Source organism: Pelecanus crispus, chromosome 14 (genome assembly GCF_030463565.1).
Source record: "Pelecanus crispus isolate bPelCri1 chromosome 14, bPelCri1.pri, whole genome shotgun sequence".
Lineage (NCBI taxonomy): Eukaryota > Metazoa > Chordata > Aves > Pelecaniformes > Pelecanidae > Pelecanus > Pelecanus crispus.
The window spans coordinates 1,467,289-1,479,359 of record NC_134656.1 but is presented as its reverse complement, the minus strand read 5'-3'; the positions used below and the strand labels follow the sequence as shown (position 1 = coordinate 1,479,359).

The window sequence follows — 12,071 nt, the reverse complement described above, 5'->3', positions numbered from 1 at the left end:
ACACCGAGCCAGGCACGAGGGCTGGGAGGGATGCTGGCGGAGCATCCTGAACCGTCCCTGTCCCTGAACCACCCTGTCCCCAGGCACGGCCGTGGCAGCAGCAGCGATGGCAACACTCTACCCCTCCCTGGAAGACATGAAGGGCCACCAGATCTTGCAGGTCAGCGCAGCGGCGTTATGGGGGGCTGAGCAGACCCCGGTGGGTCCCTGGGGGGTCCCACCCGCGCAGAGTCCCCAGGGCTGGGGGGCACAGCCTGGAGCAAACCCCGTCTCTTGGCAGGCACAGGCAGCTGCTGGGGTGAGGACCCCTGCCACGACGGTGGTGACGGAGAAGCCGAAGCTCGTCTCGGACGCCGATAACTCAGGTTGTGATCAGCCTTCCCTGTCGAGGGGCTGCCTGGGGGCAGGGGATTGATGCTCACTGTGGTGGGGGGCTCAGCTGAGATCCCCCCAGCTCGGCGCATGGGTAGGGAATGGGATTTAGGGGTTTCTTTCCCCTGGCCCATCCCTTGCCGTGTCCTTTGTGCCGGTTGCTGGCGCATGATCCCGGGGGGCTGGGGGTTGGGGACCCCGCGAGCTGAGGCCACCCTCGGTGTGTCCCGCAGCGCCACCCATGCTGTACCCCAACCTGGCTGAGCTGGAGAACTACATGGGGCTCGCTCTCTCCAGCGAAGAGATCCAGAAGAACCTGCTCCCGGAAGACAGCACCGTAGGTGTCCGGGCTGGCGGCTCTCGCCTGCGCAGGGCTCTCCCCCATGCCGCAGCGTTGCTGCTGATGGTGGGGGGGGTCCCTCCGGGGCCGCATCCTGCCCAAGGAAGGGGTGCAGCATCCCCCCGAGGGCTGATGTGCGCAGGGCCCCGTGCGCCCGCTGACCCCCTGCTCCGTGGCAGGCGCTGACCCCCGCCGGGCCCCCCCCGGGCCAGCTGGTCGCCCCCTTGAGCGGGAACAACGTGGGGCTGCGCCGGGCAGAGATCAAGCAGGGCGTGCGGGAGATCCACCTCTGCAAGGACGAGCGGGGCAAGACAGGGCTGCAGCTGAAAAACGTTGACCAGGTGAGGGGGCTGGGCTGGCACGGGGCCGTGCACGGCCTGGCACGGGGCGGTGTGGCACGGCACGGCGCGGCGCACCGCGGCGTTGCAAGGTGCGGCGCGGCAGGGCACGGTGCAGCATGCCATGACGTTTCAGGGTAGGGCACAGCATGTGACAATACAGTGCAGGGTGACATGGCACGGCGCGTCGTGGCATGGCAACGTGTGGCATTAGATGGCATAGCATGCCACGGTGCAGCACGGGAGGGTGCAGCGTGCCATGGCACGGCGTGGTGCGGCACGGGAGGGTGCAGTGTGCCATGGCACAGCGTGGTGCAGCACGGGAGGGTGCTACGTGCCATGGCACGGCATGGTGCAGCACGGGAGGGTGCAGCATGCCATGGCACGGCATGGTGCAGCGCAGGAGGGTGCAGCGTGCCATGGCACGGCGTGGTGCGGCACGGGAGGGTGCAGCGTGCCATGGCACGGCGTGGTGCAGCGCAGGAGGGTGCTACGTGCCATGGCACAGTGTGGTGCAGCACAGGAGGGTGCAGCGTGCCATGGCACGGCATGGTGCAGCACAGGAGGGTGCTACATGCCATGGCACGGCGTGGTGCAGCATGGCACAGCGTGGCGTGGTATAGCATGGTACGTGGCATGGCACGGCTGCCCAGTCCCCATGTCATTGCTCCCCGCGTGTCCCCAGGGCATCTTTGTGCAGCTGGTGAAGGCCAACTCGCCCGCAGCGCTGGTGGGGCTGCGCTTCGGTGACCAGATCCTGCAGATCGACGGCAAAAACTGCACAGGCTGGAGCAGTGACAAGGCACAGCGGGCACTGAAGAAGGCGTCCCCGGAGAAAATAGTCATGGTGGTGCGGGACAGGTGAGCAGGCGGACGGGCAGGCGATGCCGGCAGTGGCGCCGGTGCTGACCACGTTCTCCCCGCAGGCCTTTCCAGCGTACCGTCACCTTGCACAAGGACAGCACCGGCCACATCGGCGTCGTGATCAAGAAGGGGAAAATCGTGTCGCTGGCCAAGGACAGCTCTGCCGCCCGCAACGGCCTCCTCACCCACCACTACATCTGCGAGGTGAACGGCCAGAACGTCATCGGCATGAAGGTAGGGGCTGCGCGCAACCGGCACTGCAAAACGCGCCCAAGGGTGCCCAGGATCCGGCCAGGGGAGCCGTACGGAGCGGCCGCGGGACGGGGGGCAGAGCTGGACACCCCACAGCACCCACCCGCTCTCTCCTGCAGGATAAGCAGCTCACAGAGGTGCTGGCAGGGGCTGGGAACGTGGTCACGCTGACCATCATCCCCACCGTCATCTACGAGCACATGGTCAAACGGTGAGACCGCGGGGCCCACCCCCACCCTGCCGTGGCAGGGTCCCCCAAGGGACCCCCAAGGGGCTCCCTGGGCTCCCCCCCTGAGCACCCATCCCTGTACCCAGGCTCTCGGCGGGGCTGGTGAAATCGGCCATGGACCACTCCATCCCCGACCTCTGATGCCGGCGCTGCCATCCCGGGGGGCCGACGCCGGCGTGGGCAGCCCCTGCGGCCAAGACTGCGCGCGCTCCTGGAAGCTCGGAGGGGCCGCTGAAGGTACCCCCCGCAGCATCCCCAAAAGCAGCAGTTTTAGCACAAAACCCCTCATCCCTACGGAGGCTGGCGGCTGCAGGGCGGCGCAGGGGGACCGCCAGCCTGTGATGTCCCCCACGTCCCCCCTGCCCTCTCCTCTCTCTCAGCAGCAGGGACGGGGCACGGGCCTCCCCCTGTCCGGGGGTCCCTGTGTCCCTGCTCGGGCCAGCCCCCCTCGGGGCAGACGCCAAAGGCCGGCTCCAGCCAAAGCAGACACAGACCCAGCGACGTTTATTACATCCACCATGGACAGCGAGTACAGGACAGGGGAAACAAGAAAAGGGGGGGTGGGGGTTACAGCTTTTTCAGTTCTGTATTTAAAAAATATATTATATAGATTTGTCTTTCAAATATAATCGTTACATTTATTTCTTGGCAAAGCTTTGGATAGTCTAACAGACGTGTACACAGATCCACAAATACATTGCACGAGAGGTGTATATCCTAGCTCCGCTTACATCGGCCGCCCCGGCTGCCTCGCCACCCATTCTCCCCAAATACCGCACCCGGTGCCGCTGCCCCTACCACCCCCCGGCGCGGGCAGAGCCGCTGCCCCGTGCCCCAGCCGCGGGATGCAGGGAAGCGCGGGGGATGCGGGACGCGGCGTGTGCCCGCACGGGGAGCGGTGGATGCCAACGCGTGGAGCATCGCCGGCTCCAGGGTGCCCGGCCGGCAGCACCCACGGGCGGTGGAGCAGGGTTGGGGGCAAAACACCGTTAGTTCAAGTCACGAAGAAGCCACAGACATTCGTGGGGTGGGAGTGCTGCGTGCCTGGGGGAGCCCCAAGTCTCGCGCCTCACCGGCCCCTGCTGAGCAATCCTTGCTGTCTTTGCTTTTCCAAAAAAAAAAAAAAAAGGCATTTTTCTGGAGGCCGCCAGCAAAGCGGGGATTTGGCTGGGCAGGCAAAAGTGCTCGGCTCTGCCCGCACTCCCTCGCTGCCTCCCAGCACAGGCATCCTTGAGCTCCGGCACTGGGCAGCGTCACCGGCATCACCGCTGCCAAAACCGCAAGAGCCCCTGGTCCCGCGCCACGGCGGCCAGAGCCAGGGCTGGAGGTTCTCGCCGCTGCCTCTGCCAACAGCAGGGCTTCAGTCTGTACCCAAAAAACCAAAGTGAATATAGTGCAAAGCAAAGGGAGGGAGGGACGGAGGCTTCCCCGGGGGCTGCTCGGCGGCACGGGAGCCGCGGCCCGGTTCCATCCCGGCGCGGGCAGACATCTCCCGGTGCTGGGCGGCTCGAAGAACGGCCGGAGGACGCACACGGCGGTGGGTTGGCAGGCGGGGGCGAAGGCGCACTGCGGGCTCCCACCACCTCCCAAACTGGTCCAGAGCTGGTCCCTGTGTCGGGGCGGGTTCCTGCCATCCTCCCGCCTGCAGCCGGACTCTGCTGTTTTGGTGCAACCTGCACCTGGAGCAAGAAACGCACCCAGGGAGGGGGTCCCACTGCGGCCCCCCCCGGCTCTTCCCGCTGCCGGGCGGCTCCTCGCCAGCGCCGGCCAGGGCCAGGCCAGCTGAAAAGCGTGTGCAATGAAGGGCGAGCCCACCCAGTGGGGTGCAGCCCCCCACCCCAGCCGAAGGCGCAGGGGCGTCCATCAGTTGGGGGGGGTCACGGCGTGCGGCTTGGTGCCACGTCCCGCATCGCCGCGTGGCCCCGCTCCTCCAGCGACGGTCCTGTCCCTCCTCCAGGATAAAGGGGCTGGTGGGGGGACACAGCATGCCCCCACGGACCCCCCCCCCTTGCCCCTTCCCACCCCCTCCCGGGGCTGCTGGAGCCGATGAAGGACCCCGGGTGAGCGGGGCCACGCCGGGGCTTTACAATCAGCGGTCGGGCCCGTGCGGGTGGGTGGGGGGGGGGTCTTGGGGGGGGGGGGTCAGGGCTGGGTGCTGCCCCCAGGGCTGGCAACGGGGCGACAGCCCATCCTGCGGATGGAGTGGAGGGCGACGGTGCAGCAGCCCCGCAGCAGCGAGCTGATGTTGTAGATGGGCTGGCCCTGCCGGCGCTGCGAGCGGCACAGCCAGGCCACCGTGGGCACCGCCGGCACCACCACCGCCAGCAGATCCACGATGAAGTGACGGCTCCAGTAGCTCTTGGAGGGGACGGCCTCGCAGCCGCTCGCCTCCGCCGGCTCCTCCTCCACCGCGCAGGCGATGGCCACGGAGGGGCTGGCGCCGGGGGGCTGCCGCACCGCCGGGTTGCAGGGGGCACCCGCCTCGGCCCCCGCGCCCGCTGTCGCGGCGTCGGGCTCGGCCACCAGCAGGTCCGTGGCCCCGGCAGGGTTGGAGAGCTCGGGGCCGGGCACCATGTCTTCCATTTCGGAGACCCAGGCCGAGGTGGGGCTGCCTAAGCTGCAAGCCTGGGACTTCATCACCTTCTCCAGGATGGTGTCCAGGTCGGGCTGGCAGGGCACGAAGTCCGTCTGGATGGCCCGCTCCTGCATGCAGCTGGCCTGCACGCCGGCCTCCACGCTGCCCCGCAGCCCCAGCAGCTTCTCATAGGTGGAGCTGGGGGGCAGGCGGGCGCCGGGCTCGCTCCCCCCGTCCAGCGGGTCCGTATGGCCGGGAGCCTCCTCCGCCCCCACGAAGCCGCTGTCGGCCCCCTCGTCCAGCGAGATGGTCTGCGAGCCCCCCACGTTGCGGTCCCCGGCCCCCTGGTCGCTCAGCTTGGTGTAGGTGGAGCTGCGGGTGAGGGAACGGGCTGGGGACCCCCCGGCCGACTCGCCGGCCCCCTCCTCCTTCAGCGCCCCGTTCTGTGCCACCTCCATGCTGTGCAGCAGCGTCTCCAGCTTCTTGTTCTGGATGTTGATGTCCACGAAATACTTCTGGAGCCCCTTGTCCTTCTCCAGCAGGTTGTTCTTCACCGTGTCGATGACCTGCTTCAGCTGCTTGATCTCCTTGCGGGCTTCCTTCAGTGCCAGCTGGGCTTCCACGCGATGGCACTCCTCCTCGATCCAGTCCTCCTGCATCCGCGAGAGCTGCGTCTTCAGGTCCTCAATCTCAGCATCCCTGCGAGAGATGGGGAGGGCACCGCCGCGGCGCTGAGGGGGCTGCGGGGCCAGCCCCGTCCTCACGTGCCCGGCACTGAGCTGGAGCCAGATCACCCAGCAACACCCGCAGCTGGGACCCAGCTTGGGAACCCTCGGGAGGGATGCTCGGGGACCCTCGGGAGGGATGCTCAGGGACCCTCGGGAGGGATGCTCAGCCCCTTCCTGGAGGGGATGCAGAGCCCAGGGCTGCGTGGGGACGGGCAGGTGCCCCGGGTGGGTGCGTAGCAGCTGGCACGCCGGTGAGGACGCGCCTAAGCCCGAGAGGAGCAGATGGGGATTAGCCACTCTGACGCTGAAATTCAGAAAAAGCGTGGCAAAGACTTAACCGGGGCCGCAGGGGAGGGCGCAGCCACCGCGGGTGGGACGTACAGGCTCCACGGCCCCCGAATCCGCAGCTCCCCGGTTGGACGGGCAGCAATGCCAGATGCCCGTGCGCCTGCAGCACCGCTGCAAAGCCGTGAACCCGGTGCCGGGGCACAAGCCCAAGGACAAGACGCGGCGCTGGGAACCAAGAGCACCCAGAAGGACCAGTCCCATACAGGATCTGCCACCATGGGTGGTGATGGCTGGTGCCGGGACCCTTCCCGGTGGCTCCCGTGCTGGGGGTGGGTCTGCGGCCGCTGCCCCTGCGCCTACCTGTCCTGCAGCCGCTCCTGCGTGTCCTTCAGGCGAGCTTTCAGGTGCCTGATGCAGACCTCCTTCTGCTGCAGGGGTGTCAGGTACTGCTCCGGCGTTGGCGGCTTGATCCCATGGTTGTCGCTGCAGAGGTTGTACTTGGCCGAGCGCCTGCGGGGACATGGCCGTCACCCACCCGCCGGTGCTGGCACTGGTGTGGGCTCGGCAGAGGGACCCCAAGGGAGCTGCCTCCTCTCGGGGCGCAGGGCGTGCAGCCCCGTAGCACACCCCAAAGGAGCCCCGTGGGCGGGAGGGGCAGAGTGGGTGTCTCGGGGTGCTGTGCCACTGGCAGGAGGGTGGGTGCAGCTCCCAAACCCGCTGGTGCTGCTGGTGGCCGCCGAGCCCTCTGCGGAGCTGCAGGCTTCGCCAGGGCAATGGGTGCATGAGCAGAGCTGGAAGCAGGCAGGCACCGAGGTCTCCGTGTGCCCAAAGCGAGCTTTCTGGGGAATGGCAGATGCAGATGGAGAACCCAAGGTGGGATCAGCCCCATCAGAGATGGAGTTGGAAGATGTGTAATGGGAGGCATCAGGCTGGAGCAGGTCTGGAGCTGGCAGCTGTCCTGCCCATGGAGAGCAAGCTGGGGCATCCGGCATCTGCTCCGGGCTGGGACAGCGGCACGTCCAGACCCTCCTCGTGCCGCCACCGGGACGGATGAGGTGATGTCTCTGGCCCAAAGCCCAGGGCAGCGTGGAGAGCAGGGGCTGACTGGGGACAGGGCTGCACGTCTGGGCTGGGAGGCTCGCAGCGAGCTGCGCGCAGCACCAGACGCTCCTGCGCTGCAGCAGGGTGGACCAAAACCCCCTGTGCATCGCAGCAGGGTGGTGGGAACTCTCCGTGCATGGCAGCAGGGCAGCCCAAAACCCCCATGCGTGCTGGCAGGCAGCCCAGCAGCACCAGCAGCACCAGCAGGCTCCGGCCAGAGACAGAAGCATCACGTTAGGAGCAGCCAGGCAGGACCGCAGCCTGGCAAACGCCCTGTGGCAGCAGGACGGCCACTGCTCCCTGCTGCGGCGTGCACGGGCTCTGTTCCCAGGTTAGCCTCGGGCCCCTCGTATCCTCCCAGATTTGATGCCACCTCTGGGAGCTGGGAGGTGACTGGGGACAGGCAGGAGGAGCCCAGCCTGGATGGCCCAAAATGCAGGCGCAGGCTGCTGTGCCCGCAATGCTGGGGCTGGTGCCCGTCCCGCAGGTCGGTGCCCGGCTGGGTTTATGCCCCGAGCACACCGGGAGCTCCCCACTGAGAAGCCAGGCTGCCGCCCGCTCTCGCTGGACCTCCGCCGGGCAGCACGAGGGGATGGAAACGAAGCTCTTGTCCACCGTGCCCTTGGTCCCGAAGGACCCAGGGTGCTCCTCGGGGTGCAGGAGCGGAGGAGGGACGCGTGCAGCGTGCAAGCCACAGCCACGGCAGGACGGGAGGGGACAGGGCACCAGGTTGGCAGGCGGGGGGACGGGGAGGGAGAAGACACAACAACGGCGGCGGAGAGGTTTGGAGGAAGATGGTGGGGGTCCCTGTGAGACACACCAGCAGCTCCGCCGGCTCCGGCTCCCCCAGCTGCCAAACTCACAGCCTCGCTCCGCCGGCCCCTGCGCTCCTGTCCTCGCCGGGGAACCGGCACCGGCAGCACGGGTGCTGCTCCCCCCTGCCCGGGGGGCACCCGGCAGCCGCCCTGGGGCCACGGGCGATGGGTTACCTTGGGGTGGGGCTGCTGTCGCTGCCCTTGCAGGAGCCAGAATTGCTGCTGCTGCTCAGCGAGGAGGTGCCGTAGGTGTCCCTCCCGGGGGGCGAGGGGCGCCTGGAGGCAGGGAGAAGAGGCTGTGTCTCAGGCCGAGTGGCTGAGGGCGCTGAAGACTTAAAGAAGGAGGCAAAGCCACTCCGTCCATAAACCCCGCGACTGCCAACCACCACACCGAGAACACACAAGACAAAAGGACAAAACAAACAGCAGGGATCAAAATGGCGTGGACACGGCGACGGTGCAAAGGCAGGGCTGGGGTGGGGGGGGGGGGCTGCCCACCCGCTCCCTGCCCCCGGCGTGGCATCCCTCGGATGCCGGCATGGCATCCCTGCACCCCGGGGACCGGGAGCCCCTCGGGAGCCGCTTGGGAGCGTGGCCCCGGCAGAGCTCGAGCCACCCCGCTGCCCGGTCAGCACCCACACGTGGGCAGATCCGCCTTTTCTCTCTGCCCATGCTGCCGGGGGCAGCCAGTTCCTAAATAATGGCAGCCCAGGTCATGGAGACATTTTGGGGGGGAATAAATGTTTTTTTCCCTCTTTTTTCCCTCTTGCTCTTTATCACTACAGCTCAAGGAGAGGCTTTTCAAGGGCTGACACACCTCCTAGCTTCACCACCCCAACCCCAGCGGCCCCGTGCCGCTGCCCAGGGCCAGGACCTGCCTTTGCCTGGATGGACAGACGGCTTTGTCCCGGCTACGGCAGAGACGGACAGAGACAGGGGGGGTGCAGCACTCGGGGGGCTGCATGCACGGACGGCAAGTGCTGTGCAGGGGGCAGCGACATGCAACCCCCCCAAAAGCCGGGCTGGGGGTTCGTGCTGCGAAGTGGCAGCTCGTGGTGGAGGTGGGGATCGCTCCCTCCCTGCTGCCAGCCAGGAGAAGTGCCGGGCGGGCACCGGTGCCAGGTCCCAGGGGCCGAAGCATATTCACCTTCGCGATCCGGTGGACGAGCGTCTGCTCCCCGGCAGAGACATTGCCACGGTGCCGCGGGTCCTGGGCACGGGGGAACTGCGGGTGAAACGCAAGAGAGAGGAGGTGAAGGCAGGGAAACCCCGGTGAGGTGGGAGCCACGAAACGCGCCGGCACAGGGGTGAGCCCCTGCACCAGGGCATCACTTTAGACCCTGGGGCCACCTGGATGGGGCCAGATGTGGACTGCATCCCCTGCACATCTGGGCTCTGCTCCCTGCTCACCCGCCACGGCCCAGGGATGCTGCGTGCCCGGGGTCCTGCCACGGCAGGGCACGCTGCGGGCGCAGGATGAGGGCTTTCGCCATTTATAAGGCAAAGGCACCTGCCCGTGCTTGCGCTGCTCCCCTTCCCTCCCAGCGGGCGCCTGCCCACGACATGCTCTCGCTCCGTCCCCTCGTCTAAAGCCCTTCCCGGCTGTCTCCAGCCACGGGAGAAGCTTTCCCCTGACCCCAGTCCCCGTCCCTGCCGGGGAAGGGAGCTCTGCCCCAGGGCTGCAGGTGCCCGCAGCGGTGGCATTATTCGGGGCAGAGATGGGACAAGGGCTCCGACACCCAGCCCCGCACCTCGCCGAGTTTCTGCCCTGCAGCAGGCTGGGCCCCTGCTTTTCCTTAATTAAGTCAAAATCGCGAGTGAAATCAGGTAAGGAAGCAGATCCCTGCCTGATGCGGCAGAAGCAGCTAATCCCTCTGGAAACACAGAGCCCATTTTCCTGTAAATAAATAGGCCAGATCCAGAAGCTCGTAGCAGCGGGCGGGAGCTGCTCGAGGAGGCAGCACCTCGGGCACACGCAGGGATGCGAGCTGCTGTGGCGGAGGGCAGCTACGGAAAGCAGCCGCTCAGCACATCCGTCCCGCCGAGCATCCCACGGCACCGCTGCGATGCCCCACTGTGCTGCCGGGGATGGCCGGGGGCACCGTGAGGGCCCCCCTATCCCCGAGCCCATTCACGATGCCGGTATTTGTCCCAGATTTTGGCAGCTCCAGCCCAGAGCAATGCGAGTGATGGGTCTGGCTGGCTGATAATCGATGGATGATCGGAAACGCTAAGCGCTGCTCGGCCCCGCTCCAGGGGAGCATGAGGAGCGGGGCAAGAGGGGGAGGCAGGAGAGGAGGAGGGAGCATGGCCAGCTCACCCCTGTGCAGCCTTTTGCATTTGCCACCCCAGGGCTGGTTTTTCCAGGCTACCTCCTGCCTAACGCTCAAAGCCCACAGCGGCCAGCCCAGGCCTCTCCGCTGCCCAGGATGCGCCGCTCCCCGATCCCCAAACCAGGGCACCGCAGAGCCCAGGGAGCTGGAGCAGAGGAGCCGGCGATGTGCAGCCGCGGTGAGACCGCAGGCACGGTGTCCCACGCCGGCGGGATGCCGGCATCCCTGGGACACAGCGACCGGGATCTGGGGGTCCTGCTGCTCCCCTCCGGGATGGATTTGCCAGGGAAGGACCCGAGCAGAGGGAGGCAGAGCTCTGTCCTGCCGGATAACTGCTCCCGAATCGACAATGTGCGCGGCGGCTGCGGGCTTTGCTAATGCAGCAGCGTGAATCAGCATCCAGCGCGAGAGCCGAGCGCGGCCCTGGCGCCGGCGGGAGCATCCTCCGGCAGCGCCATGCGGGGCTGCGGCACAGCCCGGGCTCCGGCTGCGGGGCCCCGCAGAGCTGGGCAGCGGGGCCACCCCGTTCCCCCTTTTCATGCCGCAGGCTGCTCCCCGAGCAGCTCTCGGGCAGGGCTTTAGGGAGATTTGCGACCATGGGGATTAACTCCTCGCCCTCTCGCAGCCTCAAGCCCCGTGCCCTGGCCGGCGGCAGCCCGGCGGTACCCGGCATCGCCGCTGCCTCCTGCTCTCCCCTGTCCGCAGCAGTTACCTGCATGCAAAGCCGCTCTGCTCGGGGGTCCCTCTGCTCCCCCCGGCAGCGCCGGGGGGTTAATGCAGCACCAGGCAAGTGCCAGCACCGCAGACGGCACGCGTGTGCCTGGCACACGGGCTGCTACCGCGCTGGGGGCTCCTGCGGGCACCCCACACTGCACCCCAGGTGCCTGCCCCAGCATCCGCTCTGCGCGGAAGCCTGGATTCAGCCTCGCGCCTGGCGAGCTCAGTTCCTCCTCCTCCTCCTCCTCCCACTGCTGCAGACTTGTCTGGTGCCCACGCTGAGGCTCGATGCCTCTCACAGCGCCGGCAGGTTTAGGGGGTGAGAAACTCGGAGCAACCTCACGCTGCTGCCGCAGGGAGCCCGGCCAAAGCCTGCCAGCGGGCACCGAAATCCCGGGGAGCACCATCCTGCGCCCTGCCCGGGTCCCTGTCTCACGAACGTGATGGGCTGTGCATCCCCTCCCAGCCAGGTACTGCCGGACTGCCCCAGGGCAGCTTGAATTCAATCACTGGTAATAAATTGCCACCGCCTTTATTGCCAAAGAATCAAGGGGCCATTTCAGCCTCCCCAAAAGCCTCACCGTGCCCACCGGCTGCCAAGGACAGGCAGGTTGGGCAGACTCAGCACCGAAGCTGAAAACGCACCTTCCCACACGGTACGTGGCTACTTTGCACCTAACGGCAGAGAGAATTCCTTATTTGCACTCAGAATTACCGCTATCGCATGGACCAGGAGGAGCAGCTATAGAGCAAAGGGAGCCTCGCCATGAAAGCGAGAGGAAATCCAAGATTCTCTTATCACATTGGAAACGCAAGAAAGGGAGAAGCAGTGAAGACGTCTGCTTTTCCAGGGCTTTGCAGAGGGATCTGCTCCCGCAGAGAGGATGCCCCTGCCCTCCCCTGGGGCCAGCGCCAGCCCGGCCCCCACCTCCCTGCAACGCCCGGCACTTCTGGGGGCTCCGGCTCGCTGCCGCGGCTGCTCATTGATTAGGCGTTAGGAAAAACACACGGAGAGGAAATGAAAAGCGTTCAAAGATGAATAACCACCTCCCCGAGCATGCCGCACGCTCTCCAGCGAGGAAGACGATGGCAGCTGCGAGGGCCAGGAAACACAGCGGG

At 67.0% G+C, this 12,071-nt stretch overlaps 2 protein-coding genes across 4 annotated transcripts; one reads left to right on the top strand and one right to left on the bottom strand.

Moving 5' to 3' along the window:
* The first annotated feature begins 106 nt into the window (after positions 1-106).
* On the top strand, positions 107-2,536 carry SDCBP2 (syndecan binding protein 2). Of its 3 annotated transcripts, none has more exons than XM_075721223.1 (8): positions 107-160; positions 281-365; positions 606-709; positions 892-1,053; positions 1,736-1,911; positions 1,977-2,148; positions 2,286-2,377; positions 2,482-2,536. In XM_075721223.1, exons 1-8 carry the CDS (start codon positions 107-109, stop codon positions 2,534-2,536), a joined length of 900 nt encoding a protein of 299 aa, XP_075577338.1. The 3 variants fall into 3 exon arrangements, with proteins under 3 accessions (XP_075577338.1, XP_075577336.1, XP_075577337.1); XM_075721221.1 differs by having other exon boundaries at positions 281-384; positions 583-709; XM_075721222.1 differs by lacking the exon at positions 281-365 and having other exon boundaries at positions 107-189; positions 583-787; positions 925-1,053.
* A 2,001-nt stretch (positions 2,537-4,537) lies between these two features.
* On the bottom strand, positions 4,538-10,677 carry SNPH (syntaphilin). Its single transcript, XM_075721299.1, has 5 exons — positions 10,655-10,677; positions 9,050-9,169; positions 8,077-8,277; positions 6,347-6,496; positions 4,538-5,669 (listed from the first exon to the last, which is right to left on the bottom strand). Exons 1-5 carry the CDS (start codon positions 10,675-10,677, stop codon positions 4,538-4,540), a joined length of 1,626 nt encoding a protein of 541 aa, XP_075577414.1.
* Positions 10,678-12,071: the final 1,394 nt, after the last annotated feature.

Coding starts and splice junctions, on each gene's coding strand:
- SDCBP2 (XM_075721221.1), top strand. CDS start 107: ATGGCAACACTCTACCCCTCCCTGGAAGACATGAAGGGCCACCAGATC. Junction 1,054..1,735: donor AGCTGAAAAACGTTGACCAG/GTGAGGGGGCTG, acceptor GCGTGTCCCCAG/GGCATCTTTGTGCAGCTGGT. Junction 1,912..1,976: donor GTCATGGTGGTGCGGGACAG/GTGAGCAGGCGG, acceptor TTCTCCCCGCAG/GCCTTTCCAGCGTACCGTCA.
- SNPH (XM_075721299.1), bottom strand. CDS start 10,677: ATGCTCCCGCCGGCGCCAGGGCC. Junction 9,170..10,654: donor CTCCCGCCGGCGCCAGGGCC/GCGCTCGGCTCT, acceptor ACCTCACCGGGG/TTTCCCTGCCTTCACCTCCT. Junction 6,497..8,076: donor GACAGCAGCCCCACCCCAAG/GTAACCCATCGC, acceptor ATGTCCCCGCAG/GCGCTCGGCCAAGTACAACC.